General features: G+C 39.4%; 1 protein-coding gene across 1 annotated transcript; it reads left to right on the top strand.

The window, feature by feature from the left end:
* Positions 1-202: 202 nt before the first annotated feature.
* Positions 203-26,952, top strand: plcg2 (phospholipase C, gamma 2). The gene is made up of 33 exons (XM_010747679.3): positions 203-375; positions 6,680-6,871; positions 9,032-9,181; positions 10,827-10,920; positions 11,013-11,060; positions 11,192-11,276; positions 11,468-11,548; positions 11,649-11,692; positions 11,806-11,878; positions 12,422-12,523; positions 12,775-12,893; positions 13,443-13,528; positions 13,680-13,797; positions 14,313-14,481; positions 14,600-14,695; positions 16,129-16,215; positions 16,364-16,533; positions 16,646-16,846; positions 17,746-17,868; positions 18,017-18,197; positions 18,713-18,781; positions 18,867-18,976; positions 19,139-19,235; positions 19,325-19,397; positions 20,123-20,295; positions 20,948-21,050; positions 23,257-23,460; positions 23,858-23,994; positions 24,432-24,540; positions 24,660-24,827; positions 25,754-25,842; positions 25,919-26,079; positions 26,171-26,952. The coding sequence occupies exons 2-33, from the start codon at positions 6,688-6,690 to the stop codon at positions 26,211-26,213; spliced, it is 3,747 nt and encodes a 1,248-aa protein (XP_010745981.3). The 5' UTR covers positions 203-375; positions 6,680-6,687; the 3' UTR covers positions 26,214-26,952.
* Positions 26,953-27,825: the final 873 nt, after the last annotated feature.

Below are 27,825 nucleotides of genomic sequence, written 5' to 3'. Positions count from 1 at the left end.
ACAGAGAAAGAGGCTGTAACAGAATCGGTAAAGCTCGGTCCAAAACATTCAGTTTTAGTCTCCATCCTGACAAAGTGCCAGCTCATCTGCCGATGGCACTTGCATAGTGTAGTTTGCATAGATACCGTCCTTGCTTCCGGCCCCTTTTTTTTTTTTTTTTTTTTTTTTTTATAACTTGCAGGCTATGCCTATAATGCAAGTTAACTTTTACTTCCTTGTACACACAGATAGAGGAACTGACCGTTTTGCGGCTGGCCTTTTTGTCAACACTCTACATCCTCTCCAGCTTCATTTCATAACTTTCAAATCATGATTTGATAGAAAACAAGCGGTAACTTTGTCGAGTTCAACGCAGTCGATTTCACGTGTAAAAAGGTAAGTCTGACTTTGTTATAAACTTATATATGTCTATTTTTTTTTTTAAGTCGGTGTTAAACCGCCTGTGGTGTGACAGACTAAAGCAACAAGAGGGGAAATCCGCTTTTTTGCTGGCGGCGTATCTGCTGGGCTGCAGATGACAGAAAATGATGTGTCTGACCAGGCTCAGGCTCAGGCGCATGGATCCTAAAACACCGGCTACACCGGCTCAAATGGCCCAGACAGGAGGAGGCTTGCTTTGCTTTCGATGTCTGAGTGAAGCACAGGGCTGTTTGTTTCTGAAGGAACCACCTGAAAGCTTGGTTAAATAAGAAAAATGGCTTTATCCAAGTAGATATCATAAGCAAGTGCGGTGTGGTGACACAGGGATGTAGCTTTTGTGCATCCTCATGTCACCACAAAGTTATAGAGAATTTTTTTCTTTTCTTCTTCTCTCTCTATTTATGCTTCAAATTAAATGTGCTTAAACCCAGAGTGACCACCTGTTGGGTCTATGCAGAACCATGTTGCTTATTTTTGTAAATAAACTTTACAGTTGTACACTTCGTGGTCAGTTTATTCGGTAGAAATACAACAATCCTGAAATAAATACTACTTTTATTAAGGTTAGCATGTTCAGCTTTTGTCTAAACTCTTTTAGGGAGGTGTTAATTCAACTTTATAAGTTGTAGTTGGCTCTACTGATGAATAATATTGTGTCACACTGAGATATTTGTATTTTTGTAGGGGTGCTTGACCCATTTGAGCATTGGGCTGTCAAGAACTATTTAAAAATACTTCTGCAGCCAAAAGTTTTCTGACAAAGATAGTGCTACTACTGACAAAACACTTTTCTAAATGTTTTTATGTCATTTTTACAGTCAAAGGAGGAGTTACAGTAATGTAGCTACATGTAGAGACGCTCATCTCTTTGGTTCAAACATCACTTGATGGAGCCAAGGCTAGTTTGTTCGAGAGCGCTAACGAAGCTGCCTCTCAAAGTGGACTGTCACAGTGAACCTGGCCTAGCCGTAGCTTCATTTTTAATTATTGTGTTTTTTTTAATTGTAGATATTGGAATATATAGGTAATTTCCACTTTCCACTGTCTTTTTTTAATTATTATTTTTGTATCGTGTCATTAAAATTAGCTGGTCTAGTGGGAGTCTGTAGTGAGGTGTTTGGCGAAACTGGATAAAGGTGACCTCTGTTTTAGCTTTTTTGTGACACAGAGCAATAGTAGTATTCATTTGGACATCACCTGCTGGATTAAAGGCTGGTGTTCACCCTTTTATGGCTTCTGAGAACAAAATCTGGCTAGAAAAACAAAACAAAAACAAAAGGCTAAAAGACAAGTTACATTAAAATCATGTTCTAATGAACTTGAAATGAATGTTTTGATTTGTGAATACTGCTAATGCATGTGAGTATCTTAAACGTGTGCTTACTTTTTACTTTCTCAAACCACGGTAGACATTGTGCGGAATTGCAGTCAGTGAACTGTGGTGAGAAAAAGTTTATCTTACAAGAATATGAGGAGTTCACACTGTTGTCACTGTATCTACGGTGTAATCCACTCTTCTGGTCTCTTCACACACGGTTTACTTTAACCAGTGAGAATTTTTTGCCTGTGTCGTATGTGTTATTTTATCTGATGCAATTTATGCAGTTTTGAACAGCCGATTGTGCCATTTAACACCCAGTGCAAGCAAATGAACTTCCTATGAAATTTCCCTTGAACTTATTTAGCTTAGCCAAGAGAGAAGCATGTTAGTGTGTGTATAGATAAGTATTCCTCTAGTGTATATGGTTGATTGTTAACGGTCTGTATCTAAGGAATGTCACACCAACAAAGCAAACATGTTAAAATTCAGCACAGTGGACCATCACGTCCTCGTTTCATATGGTTTTGTTGAAGCAGTGTGTTTGTGCGTGCGTGACATGAACACACATGGCTGCATTAACACAGTATTTGTCTTATGTCTCATGGCTGCTTCAATGTGAAAATATTTGTAAGTCTAATTAAGGCTGGTCGTGGTCCCTATGGGGAAAGTCCCTTCACAGAGGCAAAAGCTTCAACATGGAAAAACAGGGGAACAAGGGTGTCATAAAACCAGTTAATCATTAATTTCACTGCATTGCACTGAAGAGCTCTCACAAATTTTAATGTTTCATATTGTTTTTCTATATGCATTAGTGAAAATGAACGTTTATACAGTATATTTCACATTTATTTATATTAAACAAGGAATTCATCTGTCAATGCAGCTATCTAAACATTTTTGTTACACCTTTTTTTTATATATAAGAAGCATCACAGCACTTTTTCCGAAATTCCTTAAGGTATCTATATTTCCTCTGAATCATATCCAGATATAAAGAATATGCCAAATTCTCTCCAAATTCCATAACACGGTTTAGTTAAATTTTAATTCAACAGAACTCTTCCTGTGGCACTAGTTTGTTTTGATATCTCTCTGGTCATTTGCAAGTTAAATATTAGGTGTTGTAGCATACCACCTCTCGACCTACTTTCAACTGCACGAGTCTGTGCACACTATTTCTAAATGACTTTTCTCCCAGTCCATTTGAGCCTTAAGAATTCATTGCATCAGGAGAAGCTAAACCATTGCCAACTTGGCGACATACAGTTGAACTTCGAACTTGGCAAATTAAAGATAATGTTCATTTTAACAACCAGTTTTATTATTATTATTGTTATTCTATAACTGACATAGAGAAGTGATTGTATTAAAAACAAAGGCAAGGCGCAGTGTTTAGCTCAGTTGGTAGAGCAGCCGCCCCATGTGCGAAGGCTCACTCCTTGCCGCAGAAGCCCAGGGTTTGAATGCGACCTGTAGCTCTTTCCTGCATGTCATTCCCCATCTTCCTCTCCCTGCATCTTCAGCTGTCTCTATCAAATAAAAAGGCCAAAAAAAAAAATCTTTAAAAAAAAACAAAGACAAGACACTGACAATAATAAAATGAACTGAGAGCAGAAAGAGAGCATGGTCACAATAAGATATGTATCTGAGCTCCAATATTTGCATCTGATATTAATACTGCTGTCGTATGTGAGGAAAAAGTGGGTGACCATTTTAAACGTCCACAGAGGACACACATAAGCAGTAGACAAGGGAGCCTCGGGCTCAGAGTCTGTACAAGCATCTTGAATTAGTATTTTTAAAGGGTAACTCTGTTTAAGGGAGTTAAATAAGTTAATTATTTTGTATGTTCTGTTGTCTTGAAGGGAACTTTCCAAAGTTTGAAAACACTGGTGATGTCACAGATATTTATATTTACCTAAAGTTGATTAAATATGTGACTAGCACACTGAAGCCTTCTAAAGATGGCACTATAGGTGATGCAATACATTGTTATTGACATTAACTGTGATATTTATAAAAAGGAATAACAATATCATGTCAATTATACACATATGATGGGGTGGCATTTAGCTCAGTTGATAGAGCATCCGCCCAATGTACAAAGGCTCAGTCCTTGCTGCGGCAGCCCAGGGTTCGATCTGACCTGTGGCTCTTTGTCTCTCTCTCCCCACATTTCCTGTCACTCTTCAAGCTGTTTCTGTCACATATGATGGTATTCGGTAAATAATCCAGGGCCTCTTCAATCACTTCCATTAAATTAAAGATGAATTTAAAGTATTGCATTTTTCAGATTTTCTATAGATATCACAATAATATCTGTCTGTTTGGCACACATTTATCACCACTTTCTTGATCCACATTCTGATGGTCCCAGTTCAAAACTATGTAGCTGATCAGTTTTTTCAATTACTCATGTAATATGAACAAAAGTCTAAAAGTGGAGTCAGTCATACTAAAGAAAGATGAATGCTGAGTCTCATTCCCAGGACGTCAAATACTGGGAAATTGGCACAATTGCCCCTTGTTGTGTTGTGTTGTGTTGTGTTGTGTTGTGTTGTGTCTCCAAGCTTTTAGAAAGGGGTTTTGAAGACATGAGACATATGAATTTTCATACTACAGACTAAAAGTCGGGATATTTCACCCTCTGTTCTTTTGTTCTTTTATCTTCTTTTGTGTTAAATACTACATGGATTTGAAAGCTATCAGCACAAGTAAGGCAGGAAAAAAAGGGAGGATCATACTGTAGTTGTCAACACTCACACTGGTCATAGGTCACAGGATTCAGACTGCAACTAAAGATTATTTGCACTATTCATTAACCTTCTCATATGTACGAATTAATCAACTGATCATCAAATACTTTCTGGTTCTATCAATCAATAATCATATTAAATAATATTCTAGTGTATATTGTTATATCTGACTCATCATATTATTGTATGGTATACATAGCTGTACTTTCATAACTTGAGAGAGATGGTGTTGCATTCCTAGTTCATGAATACCAGCAGTTGTGGTACTGTATGTGTACTGTACAGTATGAGTTTAATCATACCATACAGTACCATGGTTCCCCTGGTCCTTGAAATCCTTACAGTTTTTGAAAATAGACATAAAAGACATGGGTCATTGAACATTTTTACTTAATGTTAGTAAACATATATGCTCCACTGTCTACATGTGTGGCTCCCAGTCTGTGAGCTCCTGTAAAGCTTGAGCGTCTCAAACTATGCTGTGTTGGGTCTTTGAACTTGAGGGTCTGCAAAGGGTTATGTGATGTTAGTGCTTGTGTGTGGATTTTATATTTTATATAGTTTTGATTATTTCTTAAGTTTCTTTATTCATCTGTAATTATTTATTAATTTCTTGAATATCTTATCTGAATTTATTCTTCTAAAATATTCACCTGCCTTTAAGTGATTCAACCACATGGATGAAATTGCAAAGCAAAAATAGAGACACTGATGGTTTCATGTACTTTCACCCACTCATCAGAACATTGGTGGGCGGTTGCTGTTTGAAGAACAATCCACACACAGTGAGTAATCATGGGTCATCACAGGGCTCAGTTTGTGGACATTTTTGGAGCAGGAGGTGATGAAGCAGAGTGGTCTGAAAACAGTCAATTAGATCAACATTAAGGGTGTTGTGTTAATGAATCAGCTGTTAGGTTTAGGGTTCGGATTAATCATTCAGTTGATTAGTTGATGAACAGAAAATGTAGATGTCTTTTTGAACATCTAGTGAATATCTTGAGAATCTGCTAATTGTTAGATTACATACATTTACTGGTGCCAGCTTCTTGAATATGATGATTTACTGTTTTTCATTGTCATATATGATAGTAACCAGAAGCAAGTTACAAAGTAGCCAGAATATCTGTGGGTTTTCCACCATAGGATCTGGAAAATTACAACACAAAAACATGCACCGATTATTTTGAAATGAATGAATGAATTTTTACAAGGGTAAAGGGTACAAGCACAAAGTCAGATTAAAGGAATATGAGAACACAATGAAAAGGAATGAGCATGTATGACACTCACCGATACAAAAGCCTATGAATTCATCTAATTTATATTGCACCTATCATACAAACATGCAGCCCAAAGTGCTTCATAGAGCAAAAAGTTAAAACAGAAATAGATAACAATGAACAGAAATTTGCAATGTAAAGCCATACAAAATAAATATGCCAACACATACATATGTAAGGTAAGAAAAAAGACAAAGCGATTGAGTTTAAGTTAATACATCTTCAGTCTAGAGTAATTTAACATCGATGATGAAACAATGATGAAATATTAAGCTTCCCTTTCAGCATTGTTTATGGGTGTATGTAGCCCAAACAAAGATATCATTATACTTAAATCATTCCATGCTGATCTATGGATTTTCTGAGTCACTCGGGCCTAAGATTCAATTGAATTTATAGTACTGTAAGGGGAAGCTTGTTCGCAGTTGTGGTTGTGAAAAAAACCTACACAGTTTTTCAAAGCCAATGCAGGACCCATAAATGTGGCACAGGAAGATCATTTACTCATAGGCCACTGGCTGTTATTTCAAGGTGCCAAAAGCCTACAGCCTTTTTTTTTTCTTTACAACCTGTCAAATTATTACATGATGGGTAAGTTTGTTTGTTACTAAATATGTTCCTGTCATGCTTGAGCCTAAAGCCCCGCAGACCCGGTTTATTGAGAGTGTATTTTGCTGTACATTCACCTTGGTAGTAACACAAGAAAGGAAAAATAATTGTTTTTTTTTAGCTGACCTTAATGTGTAAAAAGCTCTAAATATCTGAATCCTTTGAAAGATGAGAGGAATAAACTACACCTGCAGATTGAGCCACATGAAGGTGATTCGACTTTTCAAACCTTGTACGCTGACAGCAGTTGTTAGTTTCCAGGTAATGAACTAACTGTCTCGCTGTCTCAGTTGCAGAGATGGCTTCTTGGGGGCAGCAGGGCGAGATGACGGAGTACAGGAAGATTGTAATCAAACGGGACATGGAGATGGGCGTGGTCATGACGGTGTTTCGGCAGAAGGCTGAGCGACTCACTGTGCAGGTCATCATGGAGACCCGGCAAGTGGCATGGACACGCACCGCAGACAAGACTGATGGTGTCTGTGAGTATGTAGAATTTTTTCAAAATACAGTGACAAAACCTCCTCACCATTAAAAGTGAGTGGTAAGTTTTTACACAATTAGATGATTGAATTATGATGTATAGCTTTTTGTTTGTTATGCAGTACGTCTTAGATGAACAGATTTATCATAAGCTCTGTTGTCACTAGTCCTGTGGAGTTTTTCTGCCTCTAGTGAGGCTGTAAAGACATGTTTTTACATGTAGGCCCCAGTTCTGTTTGTATTTTAGCTACACGTCCATGTGCATTAACATCGATGCAACTTGACATACCTTCTGGTTTCACTCTCTTTCCACTGATCAATAGCTAGCAATGCACCGACACAGTAGCAAACATGAAAGTCAACAATGCACAATTCAAAAATATTTTATCATTTATGAGGAATGAAAGTACTTAACATGTTTGTCAGGTTTCAGGAATACACTGTGTTTTGGGAACCATTATAATTAATGGAAGAGCTTCTGGGTCCCAAACCTCCAGCGCCAGTGGCTGCAAAAAGTCTGATTGTATCGAGTTTTACATGGAAAAAACTCTACTTCTTACTGATACTATTACCTCGGCAAACAGTTTCCTCATGAGTTTATGGTCTCATCTCTCAATCATGTGCTGGTCATGATGTTAATTTCCTAAATTATGGTTCCATTTAGAGTAAAATAGATTATAAAACAGGTTATGCCGTAATTGTGGCTATCTTGTGAATTGTTATTTTCAGTGAGTCCATCCAGCTCAACACATTAGCTAACTCTTAGATCAAACTGTCAAACTAGGCATGGCTGATCAAATATAAATAAGTATTCTGTTATTGTATTGAATATTTCTCTCCTCAGATATTTTCAGAAACATCAAAACCAAGCGCAGCACAACATACAGTACATCACCTGCCAGCTACAGACTCTCCAAATATAGTCACTTCTGGCTCCAAAAAAACAAGATGGCAGTGTCCATAGTGCCAGACTTGAGGCTTCAAAAACGATGATGTCACCCAATAATAAACCGATGGGTGACATCACAGTGGCTTTACAGGAACAGAAATACAAGAAAACTCCACAGGACGCCTTTAATGTAACTAAAAATGACATCAAAATCCCATTCCCCGTCATTGTACTGTAATTATGACAGTAGTCTCAGAGGCAAATAAAAAACAAGTAGTAAATTAAATTCATTTATAAGGTGAAGATAGCAAGGTTGTATTATGCATTCAGTGGTACGTATACACAGTTTTTTGTGCCATAGTTAAATATGTATAGCAGCAATCACCATGGTTGAATGGTGAAATTGTTGCGCAAGTGCTATAAGATGCAATACCTCCACTGGCCACTAGATACTTGAAATCTTTTGTTTTTAAATTTTAGTAGATGGATATATTTGAAATTGTTCTGTCAAGAAGATATTAAGGTTTAAAGTGTACGTGTTGATTTAGACGTCATCTCACGGTGGTCATGGTTTCCACTTATTTCACCTCAGCTTCACTCAGGCTCTGCATTGTTGGCCACATTTTCAATAATACCTCTTATCTTCCAAGCCAGTCCCTCTTATGTTACATTCCTCTTCATGAGGGTTTAACATTTAGGAGGATCAATATAATATTCATATTGTCTGTCTATTGCAAATTCTCACTCGAGATCTGTAGCATGAAATTCCATGGAGCCATTTTGGAAAATCATCTCCTCAAATCTTGAGTTGTTTGTCTTTTTGTCTTCAAGAAAATGTCCACCACAGTGAAATTATGATCATCATGCAGAGACAACTTTCAGGTTATGTAATACACTGGCTAGCTGCTATTCTACAGTTCTAACACCTTGGAAAGCAATACAGGGGCAGGCATGTTATTAAATTAATTCAGTGCATCACGTTGCAGCTGTAAGGTGCAAGAAGGTTTGTGGCGTAGCTGTAAAGCCTCTGTTTGACTGTGTGGTACTGGTGCGCATGTTTGTGCCCATCAAAGTGTGACAATAACCATGCCCTAAAGCGCACTAACAATGGTAGTGAGCTGAAAGTGTGTGAAACTGAAAAGAAGAACTATCTCTTGTAGTGTAAATGGCGATGCTTACTACGAAATGATGTCTTCCCTAGAAATGACGATGGACAGTAAATCACCTCATTATAATAACTGCAAAAAAAAATGTGTGTGCTGTGTTTCAGTGGACCTGTTTGAGATCAGAGAGGTTCGTCCAGGGAGGAACTCCAAGGATTTTGAACGCTTTAAAGATGGCAAGGACAAACACGATGAAAATACCTGCTTCACAATTTTCTATGGCTCAAATTTTGTTCTCAACACCCTCAGTCTGGGAGGTGAGTTCTTTATCTATGTGTGTTTCTAGCCTTGTGTTCAAATCACACTTAAAACTTTAAGTCCTGAAATTTGTAGGCTTTGGATATGTGGGATGTTTCCAAGGCCAACAACAGAAGCTTCTGAATGAAATCGTCTAATATGCTGACTAATATCTGTCTGTCATAGAAAGTGGTATCAAAAGATTTATATCAGCGTCTGTGTGGAGGAAGTGCAGAGGAAGAGACAGGATGTGGTTAGCCTAGCTTAGCACAGACTGGATGCATGGGAAAAAGAGTTACCCTGGCTCTGTTTAAAGTTAAGCTATGCACTTACACAACTCATCTTGTTTGTTTAATCCGTATGCAAACACAGTTTGTGATTCAGGAGGGAGGAACATTTTGGAACTATAAAATCAAAGGAATTTATCCATCCGCCCAGATCTCATGTTCAGCACTATTGTATCAAACCTGGCAACTTCACTGTGATGACAATAGTGCAGGATGCTGCCCACAGCTATTGTGCCGATGTTTAAGAAATTGTTCAGAACTTCACCTGAAACCACAAATTGCGTTTTTCAGGTTTTTACACTCTGAATAGAACAGGCTAGCCTCTGGTCTTTATGCTAAGCTAGGCTAACCAACTTTAACTTTTAATAAAGTACCTTTACCAAAGGGTTAAAGTATTCTCTTAAAGATCTACATGAAATGAAAACTATTCTGTTTCCAGGAGAGAGTTGTATACCCAGGGTTCAGAGCATGTTCCCCGCTTTGCTGCCTCTCATCATCCCCTCTCTGCCCCCCTCTCTCCCTTCCTGTCTGCCTGCAGCTGCACTATCAAATAAAGATGGAAAAAAGCTGTTACCCATTAAAAATGGAAAGTATACGTACCAAATAAACATGCTTTTCATTAAGCCATTCAGGCAGTGGCCTCTAGACTTATAGTGACAGATCTACAGGTCGACTCCCATCTTTAAATATTTCTTCAAATAAAATGTCATCAGCTGTAAGGCAGAACTTGCACTGTACTGTGATGCTGTTCCCCTTTTCTGCGTCAAAACCAAAATACATTAGTGAAATTTCTACCCAGTGAAAGTGTTGTGAAGTGCTGTAATGTGTCTGCACTGTGCCTCTGCACATGTGTATGCTGTATGGATCATGGCAGTATATCGTTCTTTATAAAGTAATCCCTATTTTTATATATATGTATCGGTAATCTGATTTCCCCTTTTTCTGTAGCTGTAATTGTATACAGTTACCTTTTTTTCGCATCCTAATTTACGTAATGCCATTAATTGTAATCTGTTACTCCCGATGTCTGTGCATAGTTGTTGGTAGTTAGTTAGTTAGTAGTTTCATTTTAATTTCATGCTTATAAATCTCAGTTTGTCACCATTTTTCTTTCCATTACACAAAGCCTCTGAACTCTTTGCGTGCTCTTTTCTTTTGAATTTCTGAAGTGCTTTGTTGCAGTATAGATTCTGTTCACTGTTCTGTTTACTGCACCAGGAAGTGTGTCGAAATGTCGACCGACTGTCCTCGTGCAAACAAAGAGAACTCAAAGGCAAAGTATTTCCTAAACAGCAGATCTGATGTCCGTTATGTTTTGAAAAGAAGATCCATTGCGCTGTTTAGTACAGTGATACTGTCTTTGTTTCTCATTTTACAGCTGATTGTGTAGAAGAGGCACAAAAATGGCTGATCGGACTAGAATTGCTGAGGCAAGAGACACTGGCAGCGCCGACTCCGGTTCTTATAGAGAGGTAGACACACACACACACACAAACATTCATATTCATTCATTAATAATAAAGACTCATCCAGTCATTGGTCTCTCTGTGTTTTTTCCATACAGTTGGCTGAGGAAGCAGATGTATTCTGTCAACCAGACGAAAAAAAACAGGTACTGTGTACATAAACATGTAGATCTGGTTACTTACTTAAACAGTATTTTCTTTGTGAAACAACCTGTATTATGATCAACAAGAGTATGAGAGAACGATGGCACATGATGTCTTTTTTTGTTCCTCCCAGCATCTCCATGAAGGAGCTGAAGGCTCTCCTTCCTTTGCTCAACTACAAGGCCCCCAGCTCTCGTGTTCTCAAAGACAGATTCCAGGTACTCTGCTTTTATCCATGAAAAGTTATTGTTGTGTGTAATTAAAGATACATCTCTTTTCTCTCAGGCCTTTGAAGCACAACTCCATGATTAAACCTACTTTAACATTAAAGACAAAGATACAGACAAAGAAACTATTCCACAATGAGATTAACAATGTCTCCATCACTGCTTGTGTTCTGCTTTGACAGGAAGTGGGATCTAAGAAAGACCGCCTGGATTTTGAGCAGTTTCATAAATTGTACAATCATATAATGTTTGAACAGAATGAAGTGAGTCTAAATTGATCACAATAAAGTAAATATATGTTGTACATACTGTAAGTTTTACCAGCATTTGATTCATTTTTTATTTTTATTTTTTTTTACTCAGATCCTTGATGAGTTCAAAAAAGAATCGTGTGCTTTTATTCTGGGGTGAGCTTTTGATTTTCTCATCTTTGCTCCATTTTATTTTCAGTGAATAAAACTCAGCCTGTAAAGATAGCCAGAGTGGTGTGACTGTGTGTTTGCTCTCTTCTATTATACAGTAACACAGATAAACCTGACGCCTCAGCAGTTCTGCTCCATGACTTCCAGCGTTTCCTCGTCTACCAGCAAAAGGTAAAACAAGCTCCGGTGAATGATTAATGCACCAGACAAGAGAGTTGTTGTTGAAACTTTGCGTGCCTGACTCATTTTTTGTCTGCTGCTTTGTGCCTGCCAAACAACTGATTTACCCTTAAAATGTCGTGACAGTGAAACCTTTGCAATGTGATGTGGAAATTAAGGTTGAAGTTGGATTTTGTGCAGCATGTGCAGAAAGAATATATTGATTTCAACCAGAGAGAATTGGTCTGATTAAGTGTTCACATAGTTATTAGGAGATCAAATTTTCCTATTAAAGGGATCATCAAAGGTTTACACCACCCGTCGTTGTTTGGATAAGGATAGTCTCTTTCAACTGAAGTGGTTACATGAGGCATTTTTATTCTGATTAGATGCTTATTATTCAAATATTAGCATCAACCTATATGCAGCCAGTCATTATGTAATAATTCATCAATGGCTTTAATATCTTTCTCTCTTCTTCTTCTTCTTCTTCTTCTTCTTCTTCTTCTTCTTCTTCTTCTTCTTCTTCTTCTATTGTGTCTCTTCATCTCTCAGGAACCCTGGGCCAATGATCTGAACCAGGTCAGAGAACTGATGACCACTTTCATTGACGACACCATGAGAAAAACCAACGATCCCGAGTTCACCGTCAGCGAGGTATTCTGCTCTGCTCTGTGCCTGTGCGCGACAGACATATAAAACATGCAAAGATGTAACAGACTGCATGCAGAGTGTTTTCATTATTCGTTATTAAAACTGTCAGTATGAACATTGTTTTATGGCAGAAAATTATTCTTTGCAGAGATGCAGTTAATGCAGTTATAAAACCGAAAGCATCTATCACTGTTGAAATGAGTCGCACAAATAATGAGTGTTAACTTAAATCTGTAAGCATTTTCTTCTTCTAGTTCCTCAGTTTCCTGTTTTCCAAAGAGAACTCCATATGGGACGAGAAGTACTCAGAGATCAGCAACCTGGACATGAACAACCCTCTGTCCCATTACTGGATCAGCTCCTCACACAACACGTCAGTATGACGCCACAAAGTAGATCAAGTAACATGCAGTAAACCAGCAACATACATGAAACACACTCAGCAATTAAGAAGTGGATAAAACTGGTCAGTGTTCAATTTGGAGTTTGGCGTGTAGTGACTTACAATTTTAATTGGTGATCGCTAAAATTCTTTTAGTTTGACTCATTCTAGGGACGCAAATTTGGGATATCTTCTTCTCTGTTGATTTGAACTATTTTTTTTATATGTCACCCGTGAGTCAGCCAACTTTCTGCTACAATATTAAATTTGCAAAGTGCTCCTTTAATGACTTCATCAACATTTCTATCATCAGAAAAGACATGGATTAAAAAGTTACATCCAAGCAGGATTTGTTTTCCGTCACCTGACATGCTAAAAGTTTTTTAGTGACTGATTCATAACGCTTTAGTCAACTATGTATAGAGCCATAAACATGATGACTAAAACATGAGCTCCATAGCAGAGACATGACCAAGATCTAAGTTTTGTGACATATATATCATTTAACGTGTCTCCTGTTGTGTGTGTGTTCTTCAACAGCTACCTGACTGGTGATCAGCTTCGTAGTGAGTCGTCCACAGAGGCTTATGTTCGCTGTTTGCGTCTGGGATGCCGCTGCGTTGAATGTCAGTATATAACAGCCCCGCTGTGCTACACTTAGATCACTGATGTTTTTTATTTCACATTTAGAGCATTACGTTAAAAGCACTGCTCTCGTTTTGGACCATTGTATGTCTATCTGTGTGTGCATGCGTGTGTGGTGTTGAATCTGTCCAGTGGACTGCTGGGAAGGTCCCGGGGAACCAATCATCTACCACGGCTGGACCAGGACAACCAAGATCAAGTTTGAGGATGTGGTCAAAGCTATTAATGAACACGCATTTGTTGCATCAGAGTAAGAATCACAAAAAAATACTGCTACTATGTCTGTGATTTTATGACACACACACACACACACATAGATAAAGAGATAGGGCTGTGGTTTTACTGGGCAGAATCCAGGTCTGAATGTCTAGGCAGGTAAAGTGAAACAAGAAGAAGGAACAGAGAGATGACAGAGGGGATAGAGGAAATCCAAAGGATGAGAGCTGGCTGGTGAGCTTTGTTGATGGTGAGACGGGCAGGCAGATAAGTCTCACTGGCAGACAAACAAATGAACTAGACTGGCACAAAATAAATTAGCTTCTAAACAGGACACAGAGAGAAACTGTGAATAGGACTACGATCCAGTGAGGACTGGAAGTTTGAGTTTGTTCCAATTTGATTTCACATTTGAACATTTTTTGGTTCCTGGCATTTTGTGAACTGTTTTTTGACTAAAGAGAAGGTTGTTACAGCCCTTTATGCTCTTGTTTCTCTTTTTGTCATATTTCTCAAGCACATCTTGATTACAACGCCTCTCTTTCTCAGTTTCCCAGTGATCCTCTCCATAGAGGAGCATTGCCCTTTAGATCAGCAGCGTCAGATGGCTCGTATCTTCAAAGAAGTGTTCGGAGACAAACTGTTGACTGAACCCGTGGAGCAGATGGCTGAGCAGCTGCCTTCACCCACACAGCTGAAAGGCAAGATCATACTCAAGGTAATGTGTGCATGCGGATGTGTCATTGGAAGTGTTACATCGCTGAGGAAATGTTTTGTTTTGTTGTGTTCTCACTACTAGTGGCTGTGACTGTGTTCCCCTTGTTGTCTATGTGCAGCACAAGAAGCTCAGTGTGGAAGGAGGAGGGATCAGTAAAGACTTCAGGAAGGGCCAGAAACAAGGAGACCTGGAGATCTGGGACCCAGTGGACCAGGTACTGACAGAGGGGTGAGATGGGGCCCGTATAAAAAGAAAAACAACAAAGAAACTAGTTTGTGATCAAGCTGGTTATCAATTAATTTAGTTGTCTCTGGGTTTTCCTGTTTGGCTTTAAGTATGTTAATGTAAAAGAGGTTTAAATTACAAAGCAACAAAACCATCAGTGAAGTATTTAAGGTGACATGATGTGAAACTGTAACATCTGTGAGGACATTTTGGTTATTACAGCAGCATAAGGTGATTTACATGAGACGTTTTCAGCTGCCTATTTAAAACCATTTTAAGAAAAAATAATAATAAAAAAATAACAGTGATGTTTCTCTGATCTCTTGTTAGAACCACAAATACAGATTTGTAAGCAGCAGTAATAGTAGCAGAAGTAGCTACACTTTTATAGCTCTGCTGATCCAACTATGTTGTGCGTGACACAGGACGTAAAGAGACACTGACCAGTGTGAGATAGAGATAGAGCCACTCGGTGTAGCAGCAACAGCACTGACCAAAGCTGACCAGACGTGAGAAGCTGCTGTCAGACTGTGTCCTCTGTGTCCGTGCTTGAAACACAGAAAGTTTGCCGGCAGTCACTAGAAGCACATTCACGGCTGTTTGATAAAGTTTCTTTGTGGTTCCTGTGTAAGCTAAGCTTGCAGCTCAGAGAGTCTCTCTGGTATTTTTTCTGTCAGTGTTTGAGTGTTGAGTGTCGCCCTGCTGCTTATCACAGGGTTATCATCAAGGGAAATAATCTGGTGGTGCTTCTAGAGAACATCAAAAGCACAAGTCTGAACCATAGCGCCAAAATAGAAAAGGCAGACGGTTAGCAAAAAATAGTTTGAATCGTGAGTGGTGCATCTAAAGAGGCTAAAGGAAGTGGACCGCCCACCTCTAAATATGTTAATGTTCTTTAAAACAGAAGATTGTGCATTGAGTCATTTTCAAACCAGCATATATGCGTTCATTCCAAGGATTTAGGGGCATCTATAGTTGCTGATTGCAACCCCCTAGCCTCGTTCCTAACATGAAGAAACTATAGGGACCATTAAATGCTTGAAAAGCCCCAACAGCCCTGTCTAGAGTCAGTGTTTAGTTTGTCCATTCTGGGCTACTGTAGAAACAAGGCAGTTCAACATGGTGGACTCTGGAAGAGGACCTGCCACATCTGTAGATATAAAAGGTTCATACTAAGGTAACAAAACAAAACAAAAACAAAAACAGGTGATGAAAATATAGTTATGAATATTGTATTCCATTTCTGCCATTTTCTTTAAATCGTACCCCTTAATCTGACACACTGGACCTTTAAGTGTGCACTACCGCTTTAAACTTCAGCGAGTAATTTCAGAATTCAGACGGTTATGTTTTGGTCTGAAAAGTGTGAGCAACTTGTTTGCATGTGAAGTTAACATGTACATTTTCATTTCCCTTTCTTAGCGATGGAACAAGCACTACTGTGTGATCTCTGATGACAAGCTGTACTATGCAGAGGAGTACGAGCAGGAGGAAGAAGATATCAGGAAGGTAAAAGAGAGGGAGAAAAGTTTAAGTGTGCAGAATGTCCACGGTTAAAATTGTGTCTTAAAGATCATCAGTCCATTAATCCATGATCCTACGCCTTGGTTGTGTTGTCATAAAACAAATGTGTATGTGTTATTCTTGTCTTTCACAGTACCAGGACCTGCACACTTCAGAGCCGTGGTTTCACGGTTGCATGAAGGAGGGCAGGCTGATGGCCGAGCGACTGATCCATGATTACTGTGCAGAGACCGGGGGAAGAGATGGCACCTTCCTGGTCCGAGTCAGTGGTACTTATGTCACAGACTTCACCCTCTCCTTCTGGTACTCATATCTAAGTTTTTATTGCTTTTAAATCATACAAATTGTGTAATATATTTTAAGCAACTATATTTACCTTTAACGCACGACGCGTACACTTCTGCACGTATTTCAGGCGCAGTGGGAGGGTCCAGCACTGTCGCATTCGCTCAGGTTCAGAGGGGGCATACACTTTCTACTTCCTGACGCCAAACCTGCACTTTCCCAGCGTGTACTCCCTGATTCAGCACTACAGAGAAAACCCGCTTCGCTGCCAAGACTTTGAACTGCGCCTCACGGACGCTGTGCCTGAACCCAACCCACATCTACATGAAGGGTTTGTCATATATGAACCAACATAAGTCTGATACATCACTGGGAACTGAACAAACTGTTTTCATTCAAGCAAATTAATGTTTAGACTATTCTAACTGACAGTTGTAGTGTCAGAGTTTCTATAGTTGAATCTTAAGTAATAGTACAGCACAACATTAGCGTAGAAATCCATTTAAATCTTGAAAAAATGAGCCTGTGGCCTCACTCTCACTACTGGACACCTTTGCATCAGTTTTACTAATTTAAATGTCCAGCGTAGTTTAGCAGTTCCTCTAAACTTTTAGCTGACAGTCACGTCAGTGTTTATCCTTCAGGTTTACAGTCCAAGTCTCAAACATGTCCCAAGTCAAGTCCACATCTCTGCTCCCTAAGACCTGTGGACAGACGTGTGAATCAAGCTAAGAATGGTTGTTTATGGGTCAGTAGAAAGATCGTGCTGGTAAACATCGCAGTAACAACCCAAAAACTTCTGACCAAAATTTGTGGAGTCTGGTAAAGAAACAACACATATGAGCCAGTGTCCCATCAGATTGTTTGCATTTAATACAGAGTGGTGCTAAGAAAGGGTAGAATGAATGTAGTTTAACACATGAAAAATGGAGTCTGTGTATGACCTAACACAGGATTAACTGGTGCCTTGAGTTCATTGAGCAGGAATGTATAGTCTGAAGACATTTAGTCCATGCATCCTCTTAAATTACCCCACCAAATTCACTCTCCCAGGTGCTGTGTAGATGGAACAGTCTTACCTGTGTGCACATTTACAAAATTAGAGATCAGTCGTATTTTAAATCATCTTCACACACATACATAATGTAACTGTCCTTGTGTGTGTCTGTGTGTGTGTGTGTGTGTGTGTGTGTGTGTGTGTGTGTGTGTGTGTGTGTGTGTGTTGTGCAGGTGGTTCTACAGTAATCTGAGCAGAGGTCAGGCTGAGGATTACCTGCTGAGGATTCCCAGAGATGGAGCTTTCCTCATCCGACAGAGAGAAGGAGAACTCGACTCCTTCGCCATCACATTCAGGTACAGTGATGCTCATGGCTTTATTTCTCTTTTCCTGCTTTGTGTGTGTTTTGTTTTCTACTAATCAAGCTCTCCCTCTCTCTCTCTCTCTCTCTCTCTCTCTCTCTCTCTCTCTCTCTCTCTATCTATCTATCTATCTATCTTTCAGAGGTGATGGTAAGGTTAAACACTGCAGAATCCAGAAGGAGGGCAACAAGTACCTGCTGGGAACAACTACAGAGTTTGAGAGCCTAGTGGAGCTGGTCAACTACTTCAAGAAGAAGCCGCTATATCGGAAGATCAAGCTACGTTACCCAGTCACCCTTGAGATGGTGGATCGCTTCAGCACGGTGAGTTACTGTAGGACACATACCAAGGCCAGAGAAAATGTAGAGAATCCCCACAGTGAAAAACTGAGACATGAACATACATATTTTATCAACATTTAACCAACAAAACTCAGAACAAATTAAATTAATCAAACATACATATTGTAAAACTCAAAACTTTAATAAACTCAATAAGAAATCCTCAGCGTTTAGGCTATGAGGAGCTGATGAGAGCAACAGAGAACACTCTGTCAGGCTGTGCGGCACAGATTTGAGAGATGCTGATACTGATGTCAATAGTTTTGCTGAAATTTTTGACTTGATGATTAGAAGAAAAATGACAAATTACAATTGTTACAGTTTGTGAAGGGGACGTGAATGGCTGAACCAAAATTCATAGCAATCCATCTAATAGTTTGCGAGACATTTCCTTCTCTAGACTGTCAAGTAGTAGTTAAAAAAAAAAAACATGGCTTATGATGTCTTCAGAGCGTTTGTATTTACATGTTGTGCTAACAGTAGACTATGCTTCACAGGAGAAAGGATGTGCCTCTCTGTACGAGATGAAGACATACGTGGAACCCAACGAGATTGAACCAACACTGGTGTGTATACACGACTATACCATGATCTTGTGTAGTCTCCTTTGATAAATATATTCATGATTGTGTGTGTGTTCGTCTCCTTTAGCCTCAAAATACAGTCAGGGCTGTGTATGGCTACCAAGCTAAAAGGCCAGATGAGCTCAGCTTCTGTAAAGGAGCTTTGATACACAATGTATCAAAGGAGAATGATGGATGGTGAGTCCACACACACACAAACACGGGTAAGAACAGGATATATCAAGGATTGGTAGAGTCTTTGTCATATTTTAGGGATTAGTCATTACTGTGCATACATATATGTATAGATTACTAGCATTAGAACAAACAGGATGTTTCATAGCCCTTTACGCTCTATAGGTGGAAAGGTGACCATGGTGGAAAGGTGCAGCTGTTCTTCCCATCTAATTATGTGGAGGAAGTGTCCAACAATACCAAACCTGAGACCAAAGAACAGGTGAGCATTTGAGTTATAATTTAACTCAAGGTTAATCAGCCTAAAGATTCACTGGAATAACGTATGTGTGTGTTTTGTGTGCGTTACAGGACATGGAAGACAATCCATTAGGTGAACTATGCAAAGGTGTTGTGGACATCTCCAAGTGCTCTGTCCAGAACTGTGAGTTATTCTAGTGTCTGATGCTTGACATTCGCACACCTGATATGCTGATGATACTTTTCCTTATTGTTACAACTAATTAACCAAGCAACAAAAAGTGAACAAATGTCAGATAAATGTGACCATTTCAGTTAACCAACAGGTCTAAAGCCATCCAGTTTTTTATCTTAACGCTCTGATGTTCATGACCCTTAAAAAAAAAAAGAAGAAAAAATGTTTCGTTCCTTCGCTGCCGCATTGCTTCATTTCCTGACACTACTACCACAATCTGTCAATCAGCAGAGCAGCATGAAACCATTCAGTGTGTATTTTGTCATCTCTGCGCTTGTGCATGAACTCGTCAGTTTCCTCTTTTGTGTGTATCTTGTGCACATGTAACTGGTCATAAACCCCAAAGGCGTTTTGCCTTCATTGCATAGGTCACAGTTGAAATGCAGAGAGCTCTATGGATACCTTAAAAGTTTACAACATTAACATTATATATTAATGTTAACATTATATATTGGGGCAAACTGTGCGAGCCTCACACAGCTTTCCAATTAACATGATTTTTACATGAAACACCATTCTAATCATCATTAAATGCTAATCTAGAAAAGTCAATGGACTGAATCCAAAATACAGAATGGGATAGGAACATGTATTTACATGTACATGTAAATATGGAATTTGTGCATCCTTTGCCATCCCTCACTGTGCTCCCTTTCCTCCCTCCTTGTTTCTAGTGAAGAATGGTAAATATATGAAGCCCCACGTGTTGACTCTGCAGGACATGGAGCAGGACAGTCTACAGTTTGACCTATCAGCAGGCTCTCTGGAGGAGTTGTTTGAATGGTACCAGTTGGCCTGGGACATTACTCAGAGAGAGATGAGCAAGCAGTACAACAGAGTACAAGAGGTCAGTATCTCACAGACATCAGAGTCATTTTATCTAAGTCTCATGCACGTCCAAAATCATTTTTTTCTTGAACAAGAAGTTAAGTTGAGTCCTCGGCTGAGATATGTCAAGTCCCAAGTCAAGTCACCGCAAAATACTGCAGGCAAACCTACAGTACCCGGTGGTCATGAATAGAAATGACAAGCTATTATTACTTGTTATGATATTATTGGCCAATGTATCTAACCTAAGTTAAAAAAGTATGACAATGAATCAAAATTAATTAGAATTATTGATATTCAGTGAAATAAATGTAAACCAACAAAAAGCATATAACTTTATGAAATCTTATTTATTTGTTAATTTCCAGACCATCATGTAGCATCATGAGGAGATTGACTGACAGTGTAGTTATCCAATTATGGCAATGCCATTCGTGGTCTACCATGTAACGTTACATAGAAAAATCATTTGAATCATCGTGTCTTAAGTCTTTGGCTTCCAAGTCCTTGTTTGTGCTTTGATGACAACCTTGCACACTCTTGGCATTCCTTCAGTCAGCGTCACTAAACAGTATACTGCATACTGTATAACCGCAATGGAGCTGTTTCACTGGTGGTCTGTCAGCATCATTGTGCAAACAGGAAGTGGTTGTTTTTCTGTCCAATCTCAGATCAGACAGCAGGAGGAAGTGGAGAAGAAAGCAGAGGTTGCCATGGAGATGTCGGACCTGGTGGTCTACTGTCAGCCGCGCAGCAAGGAAAAAGATCGATTTGGTAAACACATGCAGACGCGCATATACTGCACACAAAAGTCTCAGTCTCACCTTTGTAACCTGTAACTCAGTTCATGTCTGACTCGAGACCATCTTGCTTGATGGAATCACACTCTGGTAATTCTTAAAATTGGAGTGAATATTGTGATTGCCTCCACATAGGTAAGTTTGAGACAGTAAATTGTCTCATTATTAGGCCAAATTTCTATAGCAATAAACATTACACTTACCAACCGTGTATAATTAGCATCTGATTCAGGGCACAATTCTCTGCCAGTTACATTATTTGAATGTCCTTGAAAATTATATAAAGGCGTAGCTAAACACATCTGTCTGTTAAACAATCAATCAAACAAGTTTAGAGTCATTCAGGAGTCAGTTTGTCTGCCATCAGAAGACAAAACAACTATCAGTATTATGTTAAAATCAAACCTCTTGGCAGGAGTAAAACTTAGAGTAGATCCTTTTTATAGTTTACTCCAGAAAGATTTCATTCTTTAAAAAGTGGCTTTAAAAAGGTTTGAAAGTAAACTTGCCAGACTAGCTCTTTCCCTCTGCATCCAGTCTCCAGTCTCAGTCATCCAAGCTGTCTAACTCTTCCCAGTAGATTTATGTTTTCTGTCCTGAGAAGGTCGTATCAATCTTCTCATATATATACACTGTTGCCCATGAAGTTGTAATAAAATATTTTTACCTCCACTTATGAAATGATTGTGACAATGTGATTTATTCGTGATATAAATCAATCTTCTCAAAACTTTATTGATCAATCTTTTCCAAACATATCACAGTGTATATTAAACCGCAATTAACCTGATGTGTATGAATAGGAATAAAAGGTAATGTGTCTGAAAACAGAATTATTCAAACTTGGGCAACAGTATACTATAAGTAGTACTTCAGTATTCCTTCAAACAATTACATAAGATCTAATACTCAAGGAAATTCTATTTCTACTGCATAACATCAACAAATCGATATTACATTACTTATATACCTACCTAGTAATACAGTTTACAGGTACTGAGGTGAGAAAATCATGTATTTGACTTAGCAGTGAAGCTATGGTGAGTTGTTGTTTGTTCTCCAACAGTCCTTTAATATATATGAAAAGCTGTGTTTAGCTGTGACATTTAATATTTCATCTCTAATATGAAGTTCCAAATTCCAATTGTTCCGAATTTTGTGAGCCTGTTATGGTGTATTGCAGAAATTCGTCAGAAATAGAAATTAAGTTTCTCATGTAAATGCAGACCGTTATGCTCACTACCTCCGTTGTGCACTGTGCAGCTACACCTCCTACTTGTAGAGGAAAAACTGAATGTTTTGACCACAACTTATTCAGTAAGCATCTACTTTCACTGTTCTCAGACCACAATTCAAAAGTTCTTTGACAAACAGGATGTGACCAAAAAGGAAAGATCTAAAGACTAGACAGCTTCCTTTGTTACACAAATCTAAATTTAGAGATTCTCTGAAATATACATAACCATACATCCACAAGCAACTTGATTATCCTGGCATGTTAGTTGCATTTAATTACACAAGTCACTTATTTATATCATATCATTTGTTTAGTCTAAAAATTCTAAAACACTCACTGTCTTAATCATTAAGTGGATATCAGGTTGTGTCATCATAAATCTAGTAAGGTTGCTGTTTCTCCAACCCTGACCTAATGTTACCTTTAAGCCGCCTTTAACGTGTTAACACTGATGGTGCTTGCTGCTGATGTTATAAACATCACCTCACTTTTATTGCTCACTGAGGTGAGGTAGCTGATGGATATAGATGCAGGTAGTAATGACTGTGCAGAACACCAGTTATTGTGAGGGTGCCGACTCGATGACCTTGTCGTCTTCGGTCAAGGGACATGATTTATGCATGGGAAAGTTACACGTAGAAGAGGGGATGCTAATTGTAAGGCTTGTGGAACAAGTCTCAACTACTGAGCAGGCCATGGTATTAAGATCAAACTGTCTTTCAAGCCAGTAGGGCCCGCTAATGTAGTTTATCCTCAGTAGACAGAAGGTAGATATAAGGGCAGGTATCTCCTCTTTGCTTGGGTGAATGTGGGATTTAAGATAACTTGCAACAACCAGCTAACAACATTCTAACTAAAGATATTCGATGATGTTCTTTGGTTCGTTGATACGTGGTGGCTGCCTCTGTGCCTCTCAAATCACAGCTCTTTTCTCTGTCTTTAGACAGCTACAGTTACAAAGAGATACGCTCCTTCGTGGAGAACAAGATGCCGGGAAAGAGTCGCACCAGAGACTTCCTGCAGTACAACCGCAAAGCTCTGAGTCGAATCTACCCAAAAGGTCAGCGTGTGGAGTCCTCCAACTATGACCCTTACCCACTGTGGGCTGTTGGCTGTCACATGGTGGCTCTCAACTTCCAGACTGCAGGTACAGTGTTTTATCTGAGCCCAATGAAAGGACAACTGTGGAGGAAAATGTTGGAGAGCTTATACAGTACTCTTGTCTATCCATCCATTTCTGTGTATTAGAGATTGGTTACACAAGCTCCATCTGTGACTGTGACCTGTGCTCAGTGAAATAGCCCTTTGGACAAACGACAGTGACAATCCATTATATAGTCACTGGAGATTGACAAAAGAAATAGAAAATGAAAGGCCAGGGGGAAGAATGGTAGTCCTGATGTGGGAAAGAGGACGAGGAGAGGCAGAGCAGACAGTACTTGCTGGTGTTTGATCTGGATTCGTGTAACCAGCTGTTGTGACCAGTTTATTTCCATCATCCCTTCGTGTTTCACTTAGATTTTCAATGTGATGTGTCCGAACAGATAAGTACACCCAGTTGAACAGCGCCCTCTTCAGTCTGAATGGACGTACAGGTTATGTGCTGCAGCCGGAGTTCATGCGTTACGATAGCTACGACCCTCAGCAGGAGAAGAAGGTCAAGTACAACATTGTGGTTAGGGTACGTCTGTACACAAACACACACACACACACACACACACACACACACACACACACATTTAAAGTCTGTGTAAAGGCTGAGATCTGAGATTTCTTTTAAAATACAATAAATATGTTGCTGAAAAGACTTTAAATGACATATTACTGAAACGTGGAGTTAGAGGTTAAAACTGTTTTTTACCAGTTTTTCAGTCCAGGATTTTTTGGGCGGCCCTAAAGGGTGGCTCGATGACACGCTGAGGCCACCCTGAGCATACCCCTGTAACCATAGCAGAGATAGAGATTAATTTATTCTTACTTTACATGGACTTTAATGGCCAACATACACACCATCATGAGGTTGCTTTAAAATGAATTTAGGTTTAGGATTAAGTGTATCTGCATTGAGCTTCGTTTACAGTGTATAAGTTTATAGCACCAGTCTACTGTCTCCTGCAGGTAATTGCTGCCAGACACCTTCCTAAGCCCGGCCGCAGCATCGCCAGCCCATTCGTGGAGGTCGAGCTGTGCGGATACTCAGAAGAGAAGTTCAAGACCATCGTGTATCGTAAGCAAAAGGGTGTAGCAGGAGGTGGAGAGGAGTGGAAGTTAAACCGAGAAATAAGCGAGAAGTGAGCGATTCTTCTGTGGTCGTGTCAGAAAATGATGCTGTTCTACCCACTGCAGGTGATAATGGTCTGAACCCGGTGTGGAAAGCCCCAGCAGAGCCTATAGTCTTCACCGTGTGCGAGCCTGAACTCACCTTCCTGCGCTTTGTGGTCAACGAGGAAGACATGTTCTCAGACCCCAACTTCCTGGCTCAGGCCACATTTCCTGTCAAAGGCATTCGCTCAGGTGCTAACACATACACACTGTATAGCACAGAACTGGGGAACAGCTGTTGACATGACTCATGCAGTACTGATTATAAAGCAGTGTTACTTACTACTATAGAAGCAGGACTCTTCCACTCTAGACTTACCGCATCTGTTACCTCTTCTGAGACTATTCCGATGCCATGTGCAATAAAGAGAAATCATTGAATTCAAATGTGAACAACAACATACTGTATCATAGTTTCACCTCCAGCTATTTTCCAAAGAATCCAGTAGTGTTTTGAATTTGATTTAAATCTCTCCCACTGGTGTTGAATAAAAAGAAACTGTGTTCCATCACAAAATTGTTCCATCACAGTAAACACAAGGTCTGCTTTTAATGTTGTAATAATGTCTGCCACAAAGTCTGCTCTGTATTATTAACAATAACACCTCTGACCACAAAAAAGCAGACACACTGTCAAGTTCACTGTGATGAACTTCATTCAGCATCTCCAGCTAAAGATCACAAAGACTGCTATCTGATTTATTTTCAATGCATTTAGGTGCATTTAACTTATTTTGAGGCGTATGGTAATAATGAAGGAATTACATGTAATCTATTTCTAAAGCATTATTGTGATATTACAGCTATATGATGCATATTCCTAATTTTCAATTGTTCATCAAAACTAAACACTTAGTATAGAGGCACCGACAAAATATACTGAAGCTGCAGTGGATCATTATGTTTTTGTTACCTTAGAAAGAGCCTTTTATATCTACAGATGCTGCAGATCCCCCATGTTGAACCAGCATGTTTCTACAGTAGCCCAGAATGGACCTTTTATGACTTCACAGCCAAAAAAAAAAAACACCAGCGTGGTCCTTTATTTGTGTAGTTTTGGTATGATTGGTTGATATTGTACCCTTAACCGTTTTTTTGTTGTTTATTTGCTCCAACAGGTTACCGGTCTGTTCCTCTAAAAAATGGCTACAGTGAAAACTTAGAGTTAGCCTCTCTGCTGGTCTACATTAATGTACAGCAAGCAGCGGTAAGCAAACACATTTACACATATGTGACCTCAGCATGGATCCTGTGATTGTGATCATGTGACTCTCGTCTTACAGAAAGCAGAAGAGGAACTGTACTCATCCTCGAGCCAGCTGAAGAAAAAGCAGTCCGAGCTAAGCAGCGAACCTTTCCTATACGAGACACACACCAACATTCAGCGCTCCGCCGTCCCGCAGAACCTCCTCATGAGAGAGGCCAGCACCAGCGAGAAACAGAAGTTAGCCTCAAACTTTCAGGGTGTGGAGGGAAAACTCTGTAATGTGTTATGTCATTAATTATTCCTGCTGTTTCTTTCTTTAATGACTCAGTACAAGAGAAAAGAAGATAAACAACAGTAAGTTCTACTCCTGAGGAACCTCGCCTGGTCACGTCCTTCCTGTGGAGAAATGGCGTCTACAAATCTAATGTCAGCTGAACTGCTAACTGACGGATTTGTGATCTGTGCAGTTAAGAGTTTTCCAATTGTGACATGTTAGAATTTTTCTTTTTATTCCCCTAAAAATCCACTGTTCCCCACGATGGTTTTATATTTATTTAAGATGACAAAGTTGTGGTCTAATATTCGAATATGTTAATGCGATCGTTTCACTAAAAGCCTTATGGGAAATGTAGGAAACCATTAACTGAAGTAGAACTGGGCGAGGCAGGTTGAGGAAAGGTAAGAGGTCCCTGTGTAGCGCTTAACGGTTATGCATTCAGTCTGTAATCAAACTATTTATGAGAAGAGTGTCCACTAACTGAAGTAACTGTTTCACTGCAGCACAGTAGATGTTCATCTGCCAAGGAGCGTCTGTTAAATTCATCTTTTTTGTGTCTCATTTCAAATACTGAAGAGTGTAAAATAACTGAGCTGATACGGAGTCTGGCATACAGAGAGAGTATGATGACATGAAAGTTGTTTTGGTTGTGTATTTTCACCAGTATGACATTATCATGTTTTTTGTGTGTTTAAAGTCAGATTCACAAAGCCAAGTAACTTCAGAACATTTCATGTATTTAATTTGAAGGCGATGATGTTTATAGCTTTCCAGTAACTCCTCTGTGACCTTCGTATGAGCTGAGTCAATAAAGTATGCTTGGTGAACTACAATATCTCTGTTTCATCTTACTTCCTGTGTTGGATTTTCTTTTCTTTCTTAAGATATAAAGTTTAGCAGGCTGTCCAAAAATCGATATCAGTATCCTACATGATGTCAGTGCATTACAACAGGATTGAGCCATCTGCCCCAACACTTTTTAAAGTAGGGCTCTAGCACACCACCCACCACTAAGACCAAAAATGTTACATGGGTTTCCAGTTTCTTCTTCAGCTAAGCAGTTAATAACTAAGGCCACATTCAGCCTTTGTCAGATTGATAGAAATGTGAAGTCAGGATGGCAGAGTGAGCTCAACTGCTCTAAGCCAACTGGTATCTAATGTGAGATTACTTCTATGCTTAAAATGATGTCATAGAAGCTGTATTAAATATGCAAATTTTGAACAACAAACTGGACTGGAATAAGAACACTGAAGCTTTCTACAAAAAGGGTCAGAGCCGCCTCTATTTCCTGAGGAGGCTCAGATCTTTTAACATCTGTGGGACGGTTCTAAGGATGTTCTACGAGTCGGTGGTGGCCAGTGCTATCTTCTTTGCCGTTACGTGCTCGGGCAGCAGTCTGAAGGTAGCTGAAGCCAACAGGATTAACAGACTTGTCCGTAGGGCCAGTGATGTTGTGGGGGTACAGATGGACTCGCTGAATGTGGTGTCGGAAAGGAGGATGCTGTCTAAGGTGCAGGATATCTTGGACAATGACTCCCACCCACTCCATGAGCTGCTGGACAGACTCAGGAGCACCTTCAGTCAGAGGCATAAGAAGTCTTTCTTACCTGTGAGCATCAGCCTGTACAACTCCTCACTGAATTCCAGCTAAACTCTGTATAAGGCTTTGATTTACATACTGCACAGTTCACTGTTACTTGGTT

This window comes from Larimichthys crocea, chromosome XXI (assembly GCF_000972845.2).
Source record: "Larimichthys crocea isolate SSNF chromosome XXI, L_crocea_2.0, whole genome shotgun sequence".
Classification (NCBI taxonomy): domain Eukaryota; kingdom Metazoa; phylum Chordata; class Actinopteri; family Sciaenidae; genus Larimichthys; species Larimichthys crocea.
The sequence above is the reverse complement of the archived record's forward strand: the minus strand, read 5'-3'. Positions and strand labels throughout refer to the sequence as shown.

Bases quoted from the DNA above. Each gene is read 5' to 3' on its own strand.
- plcg2 (XM_010747679.3), top strand. From the start codon at position 6,688: ATGGCTTCTTGGGGGCAGCAGGGCGAGATGACGGAGTACAGGAAGATT. The intron at 23,995-24,431 runs GTACGTCTGTAC...TGTCTCCTGCAG, and splicing joins AGTACAACATTGTGGTTAGG to GTAATTGCTGCCAGACACCT. The intron at 24,541-24,659 runs GTAAGCAAAAGG...TACCCACTGCAG, and splicing joins GTTCAAGACCATCGTGTATC to GTGATAATGGTCTGAACCCG.